Here is a 15,292-nt window from a genome sequence, read left to right on the forward strand (position 1 = left end):
CACTTCTGGTTTATCGGAATTCTCACCTACTACTACTTTATTACTTGCTCATTTACTCTCAGTTTTCAGAGAAAATAAAAATATCTCATTTTTGGTTATAGACCAAATAGGGGTATATGGACCAAAATTAACCAAATATTGTATATGGACCAAATACAGCATATGGACCAAAAATGGACCTAATCCAGTATATTCCTTCAGCCACTTGATTTGTCATGCCTAGTGAACACACCTGGTTGTCCAGGTCCAGGTAGTTAAACTCGCCATTGAGGAGGACTCTCTCTGTCTGGCTGTCTAGCGTGAAGTTGAGGTCTCTGCCATAGCGTTTGATGGTGACATAGTGCCAGTGCTGTGTGTCTAGTAAATTCCCCAGCCTCACTGTGGTCATGCCATCCATGTTGTGCACTGTACTGCTTCCTGTAAAATCAGACAGTGAAATCATCAACACAACGAATTTCTTTTTCCTCAAAACCCATATCTATATGCCTATAGCCCTTGATCTTTCTTTACCCAGGGACATATGCAGGTAGAGTCGTCCGGTGTTCAGCTCTAGCATGACCGAGTCACCCTGGATGCCCTCACTGTACAGTAGCACACCATCTTTCTCGAGAGTCTTAAAGTTCAAAGCATAGTGGTCCTGCAAGGTTCTTAGTTTCCCACCAGGTAAGGAGTATGCCACCATGTCGTCCCCCTCAAAATGCATCACGTATGAGTCTAGAGGCCAGTGGGTCAGAGGTTAAAGGTGAGAAAGGCAATCAGATATGCTAAGAGAATATAAAATATGGAAATGTTGTCTGTTTTTTATGCTTTGTTGACAGAAACTACCTTGTCGAGCGGCTTTCCAAAAAAATGCAATTACCAGAATTGAAATCAAATGCATCTGAAGCTACATTTGAATCACTGAACTCCATCTTATATAGACGTATAGCCCTCATTACCATAGGGACAGCCGTAGACCTCGAGCCGTACGCCAATCTTTCCACCGTTTTCCGTGTTCCAGCCCATAGGCAGGAGGCGCAGGTGTTTAGCAGTAAAGGCATAGTGAAAGACATTCCTCTTCACCTGATAGTAGTTCCAGTTTCCAGGCAATGTCTGAGAAAAAGGAAAGAAGACCACTTTTATCTATATAACAAACATATAGTCTCAATAAATCTGTAATGTCTGAACAATCCAGGCATTTGTGATTGATGTACTTGCACTCCATTAAACCCCAACTCTAAAAAGATTAAGAGTGGTAAGAATGGTCTGCAGACTGGCGCCAGATCCAAATGGGCTGAATATTAACCCTTACCCTAATCCCAACCATTTTAATGACCTTTCTATTTGAAACAAGCCCTCCTCTGCCTACTGGCAATTTATTGCCCACTCATGTGGACTTTGTGTTCATTCAGCCGCAAGAACATTAGGAAGCCTGGCATGCAGTTGGCGTTCCAGTTCATCCCAAAGGTGTTCAGTGAGGTCAGGTCAGGTCTCTGTGCAGGATGCTGCTTTTTACCATGTCTTCATGAAACTTACTTTGTCCACAGAGACATTGTTATGCTGGAACATGTTTGGGCTAAGCCCCTTAGTTCTAGGCAAGAGAACCTGTCATTCTTGGGTGTCAAATTACAGTGCAAACTAGTCTTGGAATATTACGATTATGATCGACAACATGATGGAAAAAGATCATGATCCTGACCTGGGGAGTCATTTATAAGGATCTTCCTAAAAGAATTCTAAATGTGGACATTCAGTTATTTCCTAAAACCTCTTTGAATGATTTATAAATCTTCCATAAAGGCGCCCCAATACATTCTGTATATTGTCAGACCCTGGGGTTTTCAGTCTTAAGCAAGAGCAAATGACTAGCTCTTATTTGGATGGAAGGAACGCCTTCAGGCACACCGTACCTTTGAGGATCACGAAAGACGACAAAAGATCTTAACGTCAAGGCTCCAACTCTGTTACGCACCCAAAAAAAAAAAACATTAAACACATGCTGACATTACCATGTTGCCTCCTTTCATGATGTAAGGAGTCCACGCATCAAAACGGTCCCCGTAGAGCAGTGTGTACTTTGTCACCCAGTCGTTGGAGTTGAAGGTACCCTGTGTGGCAATTGCGACGATCCGATACTTTCTACCCAGATTGATCTGCAGCCATGGCTGTGTGTCTCCGGGCGCTGGAGACCAGCCACTGCTCCCTACACATACACATAAGTGTTGTATTTATCCTGCCATTTTTATTTTAAGCTTACACATTTTATTGGCAAGATGAGCAGGCAAGATGTAATTAGCCTCTGATCTGGCAACTTACCATGGAGTTTGGCAAAATGAGCAGAGTAGAGAAAATTGTATCTGGAGGAGGCCCAGAAAGAGGAGGCATAAAGTGGCGAGATAATCGGGTCTAAACATGGTCCTGAATGAGAGAGAGAGAGAGAGAGAGAGAGAGAGAGAGAGAGAGAAGGAAGAAATAATTGATCGTTACAATAGATTGAGACATTAGCATGACATTAGACTTTCTCGGTTCTGCATTTCATGAAAAAAAAACTTGATAACATCAGATTGATATTTCTCAGGGAACAAAGAACTAATTTCAAACTACACCTTCGGCCACAAGGTAGATAATGTGTTAAACAGAAATGAATAACTAGGCATCGTTATTGTGCAGAGATGAAGACATGGATGAGCATACTGGACATGGTTAATTTCAAATATTAATTAAACAGGAACTGATTGGATAACTATGTGGATAGATGAAGGGATACATGAATGGATGCCTAGCTGGATGGATGAATGGTTAGTTATTAGATGGACTGAATAATGGATATATGGCTAGAAACTAAATAGACAAATGGACAGATGGGTAAACAGAGATAGGTAGACATAGATGAACAGGTAGACAAATGAGGATGGATGGATAACGTTGAGGAAACAAGTAGAGGAGACACATGGTAATGGATGCATGGATGGCAAAAAGATCAATTACAGAGACAAAGTAGCCAAATGGATAGAGGAGTAAAGCGATATATGTAGACATGCATAGATGGACAGGTAGATAAATGAGAATGGATGGATGGATGGTTAGTTGAATGGATTGATAAATTAATAGATGAATAGAGACTAAGCAGACAAATGGACAGTTGAGCTAACAGGTATTCTATATGGTTAGTTGGATGGCTGGATGTATGGATGGACGGATGGCTGGACGGATGGATGTATGGATGGCTGGACTTATGGATGGACGGATGGCTGGACGTATGGATGTACGGATGGCTGGACGTATGGATGGACGGATGGCTGGACGTATGGATGTATGGATGGCTGGACGTATGGATGGACGGATGGCTGGACGTATGGATGGACGGATGGCTGGACGTATGGATGGCTGGATGTATGGACGGACGGATGGCTGGATGGATGGACGGACGGATGGCTGGACGTATGGACGGACGGATGGCTGGACGTATGGACGGACGGATGGTTGGACGTATGGATGGACGGATGGCTGGACGTATGGATGGACGGATGGCTGGACGTATGGATGGACGTATGGATGGACGGATGGATGGACGGATGGCTGGACGTATGGATGGCTGGATGTATGGACGGACGGATGGCTGGATGGATGGACGGACGGATGGCTGGACGTATGGACGGACGGATGGCTGGACGTATGGATGGACGGATGGTTGGACGTATGGATGGACGGATGGCTGGACGTATGGATGGACGGATGGCTGGACGTATGGATGGACGGATGGATGGACGGATGGATGGACGGATGGATGGCTATGTGGACAGAGAATGAAAAAATAGTCAACTGGATAATTGATGGATGCATGGAGATGTACTGTAAATGGGTAAGCGGACATGAAATTGGCCGATGTATAAATGCATGGATAGATGGACAGACAAGAGCTAGACGGATAGACAGGAGATAGATAGATGAGTGATATGAACAAATGTAAACAATTCATTCCATTTTTATTAAAATCATTGAAATAATTTTCCAAAGCCATCGAAAGCTTAATCCAGTACAAACAGGGATATACATTATAAATTCATGCATCACCACTTAAATGTTATCAAACAATTTGCTACACTGTTCCCATGGTGATGGACATCATCTACTTCTGTTTTCTGTTCTAGTTCCGTCTCCACCCGTCTTGTCATTGGTTTGTTACCCAACTGTGTTCACCTGTTCTGTGTTAGTCCTTGACTAGCTTGTATACAGGTATGTATGCTCTGTTGTGAAGTGTTCTCTAGTGGTGAAGTAGTATCATACTTTCATTAAGTATATTATCTTTAAGTCCCAACATTGTTTCCATATTTTTCATGTTCCCCAGGTTTTTAGATTTACCTTTGTTTTGGTATCCTTTTTTTAACATGTTGTTTGGATTCACCCAAATAAAGCTTATACAGAGTTAGCACACTTGTGTCTTGCCACACCCTCTACTCAGTGCACATTACAGGAAGTATCACTGAGTGCGTTTGGCAAATGCAATTGTGAGACACTGCTTGTAATATACCATGACAGGCAGGACGAGACAAAATATCTCCATGTGATTGTATATATAAGATTTTCACACTGTAGTCGCTCATTATTTAAGTATGAGGGTTCATTTTAGTGTCACTGGCAGTAGATTGTCCTGCACAAAAGGCTGTAGGACATTTTATGTACGTGGTGGTGAAGTTGCTTTAGCTGCACTGCTCTCTAATGCTGACTGAATGCTAATGTCCATACTTTTACTGGACACTAATGGAGCAAGATCAATCCAGACACAAGGTGACACTCCCTCCTTAGTATAAAATCTGTGAGTGATGAAATGTTGCCATTACCACGTCAAGTAAATGGCCTACTTTTTGTCATAACATGGGCTGAATTGAATCTAACCTCTACAACAAATCATTCCTCACCTCTCACGGGAATCATCGTAGATCTGTCTAAGACAGTTAAAAATTCCCATTTTCATTTCAACCCATTTTCATCCATCTGTATTAAGGACAATAATGTTAACACCCAAAATCTCTGCCCTTGCCTGTATTTCGATACAGGAGTATGTGTGTGCAGTAACTCACGACCGTCTCCTTTGCTTTTTCCGTGGCATAGCATCACTTCCTCACTTATATAAATCCCTTCTTCAATTAGAAGCAGCCACAATTCAGCCTAATCTAAACAGAAGAGTCTGATAAACTCAACCCTCATCTCCATCACTCCACAGCACTCGTTTATTACTGTATGAATAAACAGCGTCTCATCATCTCCGTTTAGCAGCCCCTACTCTCAATATGGCAGAGAATTTAAATGAAGAGATAAAGGGAAACACCTGACTGAAGAAGACAGAGGAATGGATTAAATGAAGAGATAGATGGAAGAAGGCTTAAGGTGCTGGATGGATGGATGGATGGATGGATGAATAGAGAGGGATAAGACAGATGGAGATATGGATTGGTGGATGGGTTCTGGGTGAGTATTTGGATAAGAACCAATATATAGGTAAACTGATTGATGAATGGAAGGATTGGCAGACCAACTATAAAGAAAGAGGGAATAAGCAGTCAAAATAATAAATGATGGATGGGTGAAAGGATGGATGGCTGGATGGATGGATGGATGATAGCAAGCACATTGCTAGAAAAAATGATGGCTGACTAGACAGGTCAATGCATACTGGATGGATGGATGGATGGATGGATGAATAGAGAGGGATCAGACAGATGGAGATATGGATTGGTGGATAGGTTCTGGGTGAGTAGATGGATAAGAACCAATACCTAGATAAACTGATTGATTAATGGAAATATTGGCAGACCAACTGTAAAGAAAGTGGGAATAAGTAGTCAAAATAATAAATGATGGATGGGTGAAAGGATGGATGGGTGGGTGGATGGATGGATGGATGGATGGATGGAGACAGAACATACAGGAAATTGATGGCTGACCAATGGAGACATGGATTTATGAGACTCCATAGGTGGATTGGTTCTGGATGAGTGGATGGATTGACAGAGGGAACCAATAGATAGATAAATTGATTGATGAATGAAAGCATTGGCAAGCCAACTATAAATAAAGAGGGTACAAGTAATCAAAATAATACATGATGGATGGATGGATGGATGGATGAATGGAGAGGGAACTGAGAAAATCTGATAGGTAACAGATTGAGACTCCATAGGTGGATGGGTTCTGCATGAATGGATTGTTAGATGGATGGAACCAATAGACTGATAAACTGACGGATGAAAGAATGGGTTGACAGGAATCCACTGACCCAAAGTAGTCAAATGAATGAATGAGGGGTGGATGGATGGAAAGCCTTATATACAGGAAATGCACAGTCATCACAAATGGAGGCATAAATAATGGAATAGATGGGCAAGTGGGTAGATGAGACTGGGTGGATGGATGGATGGATGGATGGATGAATAGAAAGGGAACAGATGGAAAAATGGATTGACAGATGAATAGATAGGGAAATTTATACAGAGAGACATACTGTATGTAGAGGTGAGTATTTGTGACTACAAGAATGGATGGATGGATGGATGGATGGATGGTAAATTGGTAGAAAAAGGTATGGCTGAAATCGATGGTTCACTAGTAGAGACTTGAGTTCATGTGACTGCGCTGATGGATTGGTTGTGGATGAGTGGCTGGATAGATGGATGGATGGGACCAATCTATAGATGAACCAATTGATGATTGATGGATGTATTGATAGACCAACTATACATTCAAAGGGAATAAGTAGTCAGATAAATGAATGATGGATAGATGTTTGGATGAATGAACAGATGGATGGATGGAAACGTCTAATATCAGTGATGTACATTTCAGTATCATTTTAATGGAATAAAAATGACAGAGGCCTGAGTGGCTAGTGTGTGACCTTCAGAAGCAGTACGAGAGGACAGCAGTGGTGTGTGTGTGTGTGTGTGTGTGTGTGTGTGTGTGTGTGTGTGTTCCTTTGCTACTGAATCACAGCTGGTCCATAGTAACCAATTCTTCACACTGTTGATTTGTATTAAAGTGAATCGATTATATACGGAGAGTGTGTCCATAGGAATCATCTCGGTATCGTTAATTAAACCTGAAGAATGGAATAACGCTTGAGACCTCTCTAAATCTGTGAATATTAATATACAATCTTTTATCCTAAAGTAGCTTACATATAAGGCAGATTCATGTCTCAGTCCATGCATTTTAAGTTACAACCTCGTTAAGACTGTTCAAAATTGCAGACGATATCAGAAGTGTTAGGACTTGCTAGCTTCAGCCAGACACTCCTGTATCCTGAAAGCAGAGACAATTTCAGGTCCCACATAATTTTCTTATAATACTACAGTGCTGTGAAAAAGTATTTGATTTCTTCTGCTTTGTGTAGATCTCATACTAAATTGTTTTCGATCTTCAAACGAAGTACACCATAAAACAAAGACAGCCTGAGGAAACACACAATACAGTGTTTATTTATCATTTTTTTACTGAAGCAAAAATAAGTTATCCAACACCTCTCAGCCATGTGAAAAACTAATTGCCTTCTTAAACTTAAAATGTGGTTGTGCCACCTTTAGCAGCAATAACGGCAACCAAATGCTTCCTATAACTGGAGATCAGACTTTCACAACGTTGTGGTGGAAATTTGACCCACTCTTCTTTGCAGAACTGATTTACTTCGGCCAGACTGGAGGGTTTTCAAGCATGAACTGCCCGTTTAAGGTCCTGCCAACAGCATCTCATTTGGTCGAAGTCAAGACTTTGACTAGGCCACTCCAAAACTTTAATTTTGTTTTTTTGAGCCATTCAGAGGTGGATTTACTCCTATGCTTTTGATCATTGTCTTAGCTGCATAATCCAGTTGCGCTTGAGTTTCAATTTACGGACTGAAGACCAGACATTCTCCTTTAGGATTTTCTGGTAGAGAGCAGAATTCATGTTTCCCTCAATTATTGAAAGTTGCCCAGGTGTTGAAACAGCAGAGCATCCCCACACCATCACACTTCCACCACCATGCTTGACTGTAGATAGGATGTTCTTTTTGTGGAATTCTGTTTGGTTTACGCCAGACATAATGGGACCCTTGTCTTCCAAACAGTTCCACTTTCGACTCATCAATCCACAGAACATTCTCCCAAAAGGCTTGAGGATCATCAAGGTGTGTTTTGGCAAAATTCAGATGAGCCTTAATGTTCTTCTGGGTTAGCAGTGGTCTTCACCTTAATGTTCTTCTGGGTTAGCAGTGGTTTTCACCTTAATGTTCTTCTGGGTTAGCAGTGGTCTTCACCTTAATGTTCTTCTGGGTTAGCAGTGGTCTTCACCTTAATGTTCTTCTGGGTTAGCAGTGGTCTTCACCTTAATGTTCTTCTGGGTTAGCAGTGGTCTTCACCTTAATGTTCTTCTGGGTTAGCAGTGGTTTTCACCTCACCACTCTTCCATGGTGCCATTTTGGGGCAGTGTCTTTCTGATAGTGGAGTCATGAACAGTGACCTTTCTTGATGCAAGAGAGGCCTGTAGGTCCTAGTTGTTGTGCTCTTGGAGGAATTATGGAAGGTCAGCCACTTTTGGGAAGGTTCACTACTGTGCCGAGTTTTTCCACTGGGAGATAACGGCTCTCACTGTGGTCCTTGGGAGACCCAGAGGCTTTGAAATAGCTTTGTAACCCTTCCCAGACTGATGTATTTCAATCACCTTCTTCCTCATCATTTCTGGAATTTCTTTACATTTTGGCAGTGTTACTGACCTTTGGCAGTGTGTTAAGACCTTTTAACCAACTTCATCCTGTAGAAGTTCTATTTAAGTGTTGATTTGATTGAACAGGGTTTGCAGTAATCAGGCCTGGTTGTGTCTAGTCCAGCTGAACCACATTACGAATGCAGCTTCATAGATTTGGGGAATTAGTGACTACAGGGGCAAATACATTTTCACACAAGCCCAGTTGTTATTGGATAACGTTTTTGCTTCAGTAAATAACATTATCATTGAAAACCTGTATTGTGTATTTACTCAAGTTGCCTTTGTTTTATGTCGTATTACATTTGAAGATCTAAAACTATTTAGTGTGAGATATACACAAAAACAGAAGAAATCAGGACAAACACTGTATTTATAACACAGTGCCGTTGAATTCTTGGTTCTGATTGGTCCACATGAGTTGATTATTTTTCTACAACAGCACTGACAGTATTTCCACAACAAATCATAGGTTTATCTTATACTAATGTGCTTATACTAATACATTATCGTTTCTATAGTAACAAATTACAGAGTGGATTTTAAAAATTGTGACTGTCACGTTCTGTCACAACAGAGAGATGGAGATGAAGCCGTTTCAATATATAAAGTTCAGCAAACAAATCCAATACCTAAGGCAGATTCAAAGTCAAGGCAGGCAAAAGGGTCAGGTGATCAGCAAACAGGATATCATAGAGTAACCAAAGTACAAAAACCAGGGAACAAACAAAGTCAAAAAAACAGACTTGGAAAACAGGAGTAAAAGCCTGATAATGAAAGAACACGAAGGAAACTGAGCAATTGCTTCTCAGGGGTGCGGTGACAGAATGAGGCTTATTTAGGTGCACAGTAATGAATGTGAAATTGAGAACAGGTGTAGACAGTCATGTGACATGGTCAGGTGAGTTGCAGTGGCTGAATGGAATAGTAGTCTCAAGTCCCTTTTCCGGTATTTCCATGACAGTGATGATGTTTAGCATTTATGGAAGGAGTCTCCAGTGTCAGCTCCTTGTAGCTGGATGGATGGATGGATGGATGGATGGATGAATGGCATTATGGATGGATGGATGAATGGATGGATGGATGGCATTATGGATGGATGGATGAATGGATGGATGGATGGATGGATGGATGGCGTTATGGATGGATGGATGATGAATGGATGGCTTTATGGATGGATGAATGGATGGATGGATGGCTTTATGGATGGATGAATGGATGGATGGATGGATGGCATTATGGATGGATGGATGGATGGATGGCTTTATGGATGGATGGATGAATGGATGGATGGATGGCATTATGGATGGATGAATGGATGGATGGATGGATGGCGTTATGGATGGATGGATGAATGGATGGATGGATGGCATTATGGATGGATGAATGAATGGATGGATGGATGGCTTTATGGATGGATGAATGGATGGATGGATGGATGGCGTTATGGATGGATGGATGAATGGATGGATGGATGGCATTATGGATGGATGAATGGATGGATGGATGGGTGGCGTTATGGATGGATGGATGATGAATGGATGGATGGATGGATGGCTTTATGGATGGATGAATGGATAGATGGATGGCTTTATGGATGAATGCATGGATGGATGTATGTACGGATGGATTGATGATTGTATATTAAAACTGCATACAAAATATAAAAGTGTAACATGATCTCTTAGCAATTATGTATGACCCACACACACACACACACACACACACACACACACCTATCTCTGCATACTTAAAAACAGACCCACCACTTTCTCCCTTTCCCTTTCACTCCTAGTTCACAGAAGGACGTCGTCTTTCTTTCAGCTTCTAAAATTATTCCCCCTCCCTCCCTGCCTCTCCGTCATATCTCTTTCTCCCTCTGTGCATTTGTGTGGGCGTGCACATGTGTGTGTGTGTGTGTGTGTGTGTGTGTGTGTGAGTGTATGTGTGTTCTGCCTTCATGCTTTCTTCAGATATCAGAGTCAAAGCCAAGGGGATAGAATAACAGCCAGCATGAAGGAGAATCCTGCATCCCACACTGTGCTGACAGAACATGTGCAAGCTCACACGTATACACACACACACACACACACACACACACACACACACAAATTCCCCCCCACCGCTCCAGGCTGACGCAGCACTTTTTCTCAGAGTGTGCATCCGCATACCACATTAGCTGCCTTACTCGCAGGAGAGCTTATTTTAGACGAGCGTGCTCGTCCCTGGAGGACGTCTGAGGTATATACTTTCCTTCCAAATATCACATGGGTGAGCCTGGATTCGTTGCAGATTTTTTTGGCACAGGATTATGAATTATTCAGAAAGCCATCAGACAGGAGGAAACGTATAGGAAGACAAAAACGACTCTATCTATAGATATAAGAATAGCACTTTCCACACAGGTGCACTCTCCTTTCGTGCACAGACACACACGCCGATCTCTCACAAAAACACACACACACTCACACGCATCCCAAATTCCCACCACAGCCCAGCAGCTCTCTTCCTTCTGACAGAGCATGTAATAGACGCAGCTCTGTTACCCAAAAACTGTCATGACATTCAATAATAGGTACACTATATGACCAAACGTTTGTGGACACCTTTTTAGTCCCCATGTTAACCTCCACTCTTCTGGGAAGGCTTTCCTCTAGATTTTCGAGCGTGGCTGTGGGGATTCGTGTTCATTCAGCCACGAGAGCATTAGTGAGATCAGGCACTGATGTCGGTGCAGTCAGTGTTTCAGTTCATCCCAAAGGTGTTGAAGTCCGGGCTCTCGTGTTCCTCCACTCCAACTTTGGCAACCCATGTCTTCATGGAGCGCAGGAGCATCGTCATGCAGGAACAGGTTCGGGCCTCTTAGTTGCAGTGAAGGGAAATTGTAATGCTACAGCATACAAAGACATTCTAGACAATTCCGTGCTTCAGACTTGTTGGAAAGAACCACATATTGGTGTGATGGTCAGGTGTCTACATACATTTGCCCATATAGTGTATGTTATATGGAAGAGATAAACCCCCAAACCCTAGTTTGTTATCTTACTTGTATAACAGTTACTGACAACATTTACAAAATTCAGAAATCATGATGCTATCGTTGTCATTGTTGTGTATGTATCGAGTCTGTTATTCTGCTCTGTTCCTGTCACTTTTAATTAAAATATTAAATCTATAAAAACATAAAAGCATGTGATTTAAGTGTGCGCTGTGTTGTCCCTCTACAAAGTATTCATTCGTCTAGGATCTTCAGCATCCCATGACTGGTTTCCTATTTACCCAGGACAACACTCTCGGGTGTGAGCGGCTGATAAAACTGAGACATTGGCCTTTTTAGTTTTGCACTGGGGCTAAGAAGCTAATAAGGATGCGAACTTTCATGCACACGATAAACTTCAAATCATCAGACATCGGATCAGTCACGATATTCGTCCGTGAACACTGCAGAATGAATATATACAGTATGTAGCTCAAGTGATGACAATACTGAATGAGAACCGTAATATAGCACAAATTCTTGATCAAGTTTGAGACTCTGGGGTCATCACGTGCTCCCATAATTCTGCTCGTAGTACAACGTTTATGTGAAAGTTTGAAAAGCATGCCAGACAGGCCAGTCTTGCCAACCGGAAGACACTGTGATAATATTGTCATGTTGTAATAGTGTAAAAATGTTGGCTTGATGAATGCAGGGACATTAAGCAAATGTTAAAATAATATTCCGAATAAAAACACATGAATGCCACTCTTCCCATATATATGTATATATATATGGAGGGATATATATTTATAGCCTAGGCCATCTTTATGTCGAGCAACAATTCTTTTTTTCACATCCTCAGAGAGTTCTTTGCCATGAGGTGCCATGTTGAACTTCCAGTGACCAGTATGAGGGAGTGCGAGAGCGATGACACCAAATTTAACACACCTGCTCCACATTCACACCTGAGACCTTGTAACACTAACAAGTCACATGACACCGGAGAGGGAAAATGGCTAACTGGGGCCAATTTGGACATTTTCACTTAGGTGTGTACTCACTTTTATTGCCAGCGGTTTAGACATTAACGGCTGTGTGTTGAGTTATTTTGAGGGGGCGGCAAATTTACACTGTTACACAAGCTGTACACTCACTACTTTACATTGTAGCAAAGTGTCATTTCTTCAGTGTTGTCACATGAAAAGATATAATCAAATATTTACAAAAATGTGAGGGGTGTACTCACTTTTGTGAGATACTGTATATATATATATATATATATATATATATATATATATATATATATATATATATATAATTTTTCTTGACGAAAAATTAATTGAAAGGTTGTTGCATTTAGCTTTTTGAACTGACTTTCTGCCTTGTATTTATATACAGTATGTGGATTTGTTTATTATTGTTGGTGTAATTAGGAGTAAAGAACATAAGGGATAATCATGATAACAAAATGACAGTTATAATTACATGAATTCCATCAAAATAAAATAAAATACAAAAAAAACAAAAAAAAACATGACCATACAGTGATCCTTAGTAACTGCCTGGTCAGGGTCGTGTAAGCTTTAAATTAGGATACCTATTTGTTTATATATATATTAGAATAACTGTGTGGGCGGGATTAAAAAAATCTTATCTCCAGATGTGCACATCTAAAGTTGAGACCAATTATGAACTGGAGTGATGTAGCTGAGGTTGAAGAACTGTCAGAGAACCAAATTCACACACCGTCTTCACCTTGCTGCCATTTCTACATCTGGGGGGGGGGTCTTTCTAGTGTCTTTCTGTGTTTCCCGGGGCAAGGTAATAGGGTTTAAGCCACACCCTCTTTGGGTTTAAACCTAAATACATGTATGGATATTTGGAGCGTTAAACAGATACAGATACAGACAGTGCCAGTGCATTACAAACCTACTACAAAGCATCCGAGCCAAATCTACCAGATTTCTTCCCACAGGCCATTAGAGTTAGAAACAGATCTCCTGATGACCATTTCTTTCACCTCATTTCACTCTGTTCCACAAACTACTCAACCCTGTGCACTCAGTCACTTCACGAGGAAGACAAATCTGCACTTATTCATTTCAAATCCACATACACAAGACAGTATATATTCTCACGGTTTTGCCATTAAGGTCTATTGTTCACAACGTTTTGCATCCAGGAAGCTTCCGTTTCGCTTCTCATTAGAGCCGTATTGCTTTTCATTCCAGAACTTTCCACCGACAGGACACGTTAGGTCCAGGTTGATCATATTTATAGGCAGACTAGTTCGAGTTTCATTCAGTTCAAGTGATCAGCCAAACAGGCTAACAACTAGGCTATAAGGAGTCAATAATGATTATAATAGTAACTTTAAGGAGAGCTGCTTTACCCTTAAAATAGGGTTTGTTGTGTAGAAGTTTATTATTTACTGTAATGGGTTGATATATAGATTTATAGTACGGTACAATATAGAATGATTACAGTATGAAGCCTAATGATTTTGTAGGAGCCGTTTAATCTGTTACCAATGATAACGTTGTGCAGTCTCTCCAGGATTTAGCGAACACAAAAATTCAACAGCAACGTGAATAGAAATGATATTAGTATTCTTGCAGAATGGATAATTAAGGATATTTGTGAGGGGTGGCGGGGGTCCCTGGTTCAATCCCGAGCTTGGGTTACTCTCTGCATGTTCTCCTCTGGGTTTTTTCAGGTTTCCTCCCATAGACATGTCAGTGAATGAATGGATTGGCGGCTCTAATTTTTGCTCTTAAGTGTTATGGACTGGTGTCAAATTTCAGGGTGTGTTCGCACCCCGTGCCCAGAGTTCCCAAGATCCACCATGACCCTGGTCAGGATGAAGTGCTCTTTTTGAAGATGAATGAGTGAAAGTCATTAACAGTGTTAGTTTAATCAGTCTCAGTCTTGCATGTCTGTGGTTGTATTTTCCTAAAAGACATCCACTACAGTAAATTCTCAGAGGGAGCATGTTTAAAAGTGGCCAGGACACACCACTGCTTCTAGGATGTGATATATGTTGGGGTTTGTCATATCGCCACTCCCCTACCCATCACACACACACACACACACACACACACACACACTTCAAGGTGCTTAAATCAGCCTTCTATCATGATGTCAGTCCTAAATTACAGCCATTTCTACCAGTCCAACCCCTTTAAAAAAAAAACATCTGCAGCCGCCTTTGAGCATTTCTGTGTACGTAAAGTTTACAATCAGCGGATTCCTCTGCATTAGACGTCATGCAAACGCACGAGCCCGTCCTCGCTTACAGGTGATGCCGCGCGCTCAGCGGAAACGCTATTAAAACGCAATTATATAATGAGCTATGTATGCACAAACGGATCTTATTTGTCTTTTGTATTTTTAAGTGTAAACATTCAGGGCTGGTGGTCAGTGTTTATTATTCTGTATGAATTGCAGAGGTGCACCGTGTCCTTCCCGGTGTAGGATGCGCTCCGCGGAAAGTTGCGTGCGGGCGCGAGGAAGCACCGCAATGCAGAAAAGAGCCCCGCGCGCGCCCCACCGCAGGACAGCTCTCTCTCTCTCTCTCTCCCTCTCTCTCTCTCTCTC

General features: G+C 41.6%; 1 protein-coding gene across 1 annotated transcript in view; it reads right to left on the minus strand.

Annotated features, from left to right (window-relative positions):
• Positions 1-15,292, minus strand: part of cntnap1 (contactin associated protein 1) — a 37,299-nt gene that overhangs the window by 15,502 nt on the left and 6,505 nt on the right. The window contains exons 5-9 of the mRNA XM_053640920.1: positions 2,296-2,468; positions 1,989-2,182; positions 939-1,092; positions 511-714; positions 233-417 (exon numbers count right to left, since the gene is read on the minus strand). Of these exons, the coding sequence (XP_053496895.1) occupies positions 233-417; positions 511-714; positions 939-1,092; positions 1,989-2,182; positions 2,296-2,468 (910 nt within the window). The remainder of the gene's footprint in view (positions 1-232; positions 418-510; positions 715-938; positions 1,093-1,988; positions 2,183-2,295; positions 2,469-15,292) is intronic.

Source organism: Ictalurus furcatus, chromosome 2, assembly GCF_023375685.1.
Source record: "Ictalurus furcatus strain D&B chromosome 2, Billie_1.0, whole genome shotgun sequence".
Lineage (NCBI taxonomy): Eukaryota > Metazoa > Chordata > Actinopteri > Siluriformes > Ictaluridae > Ictalurus > Ictalurus furcatus.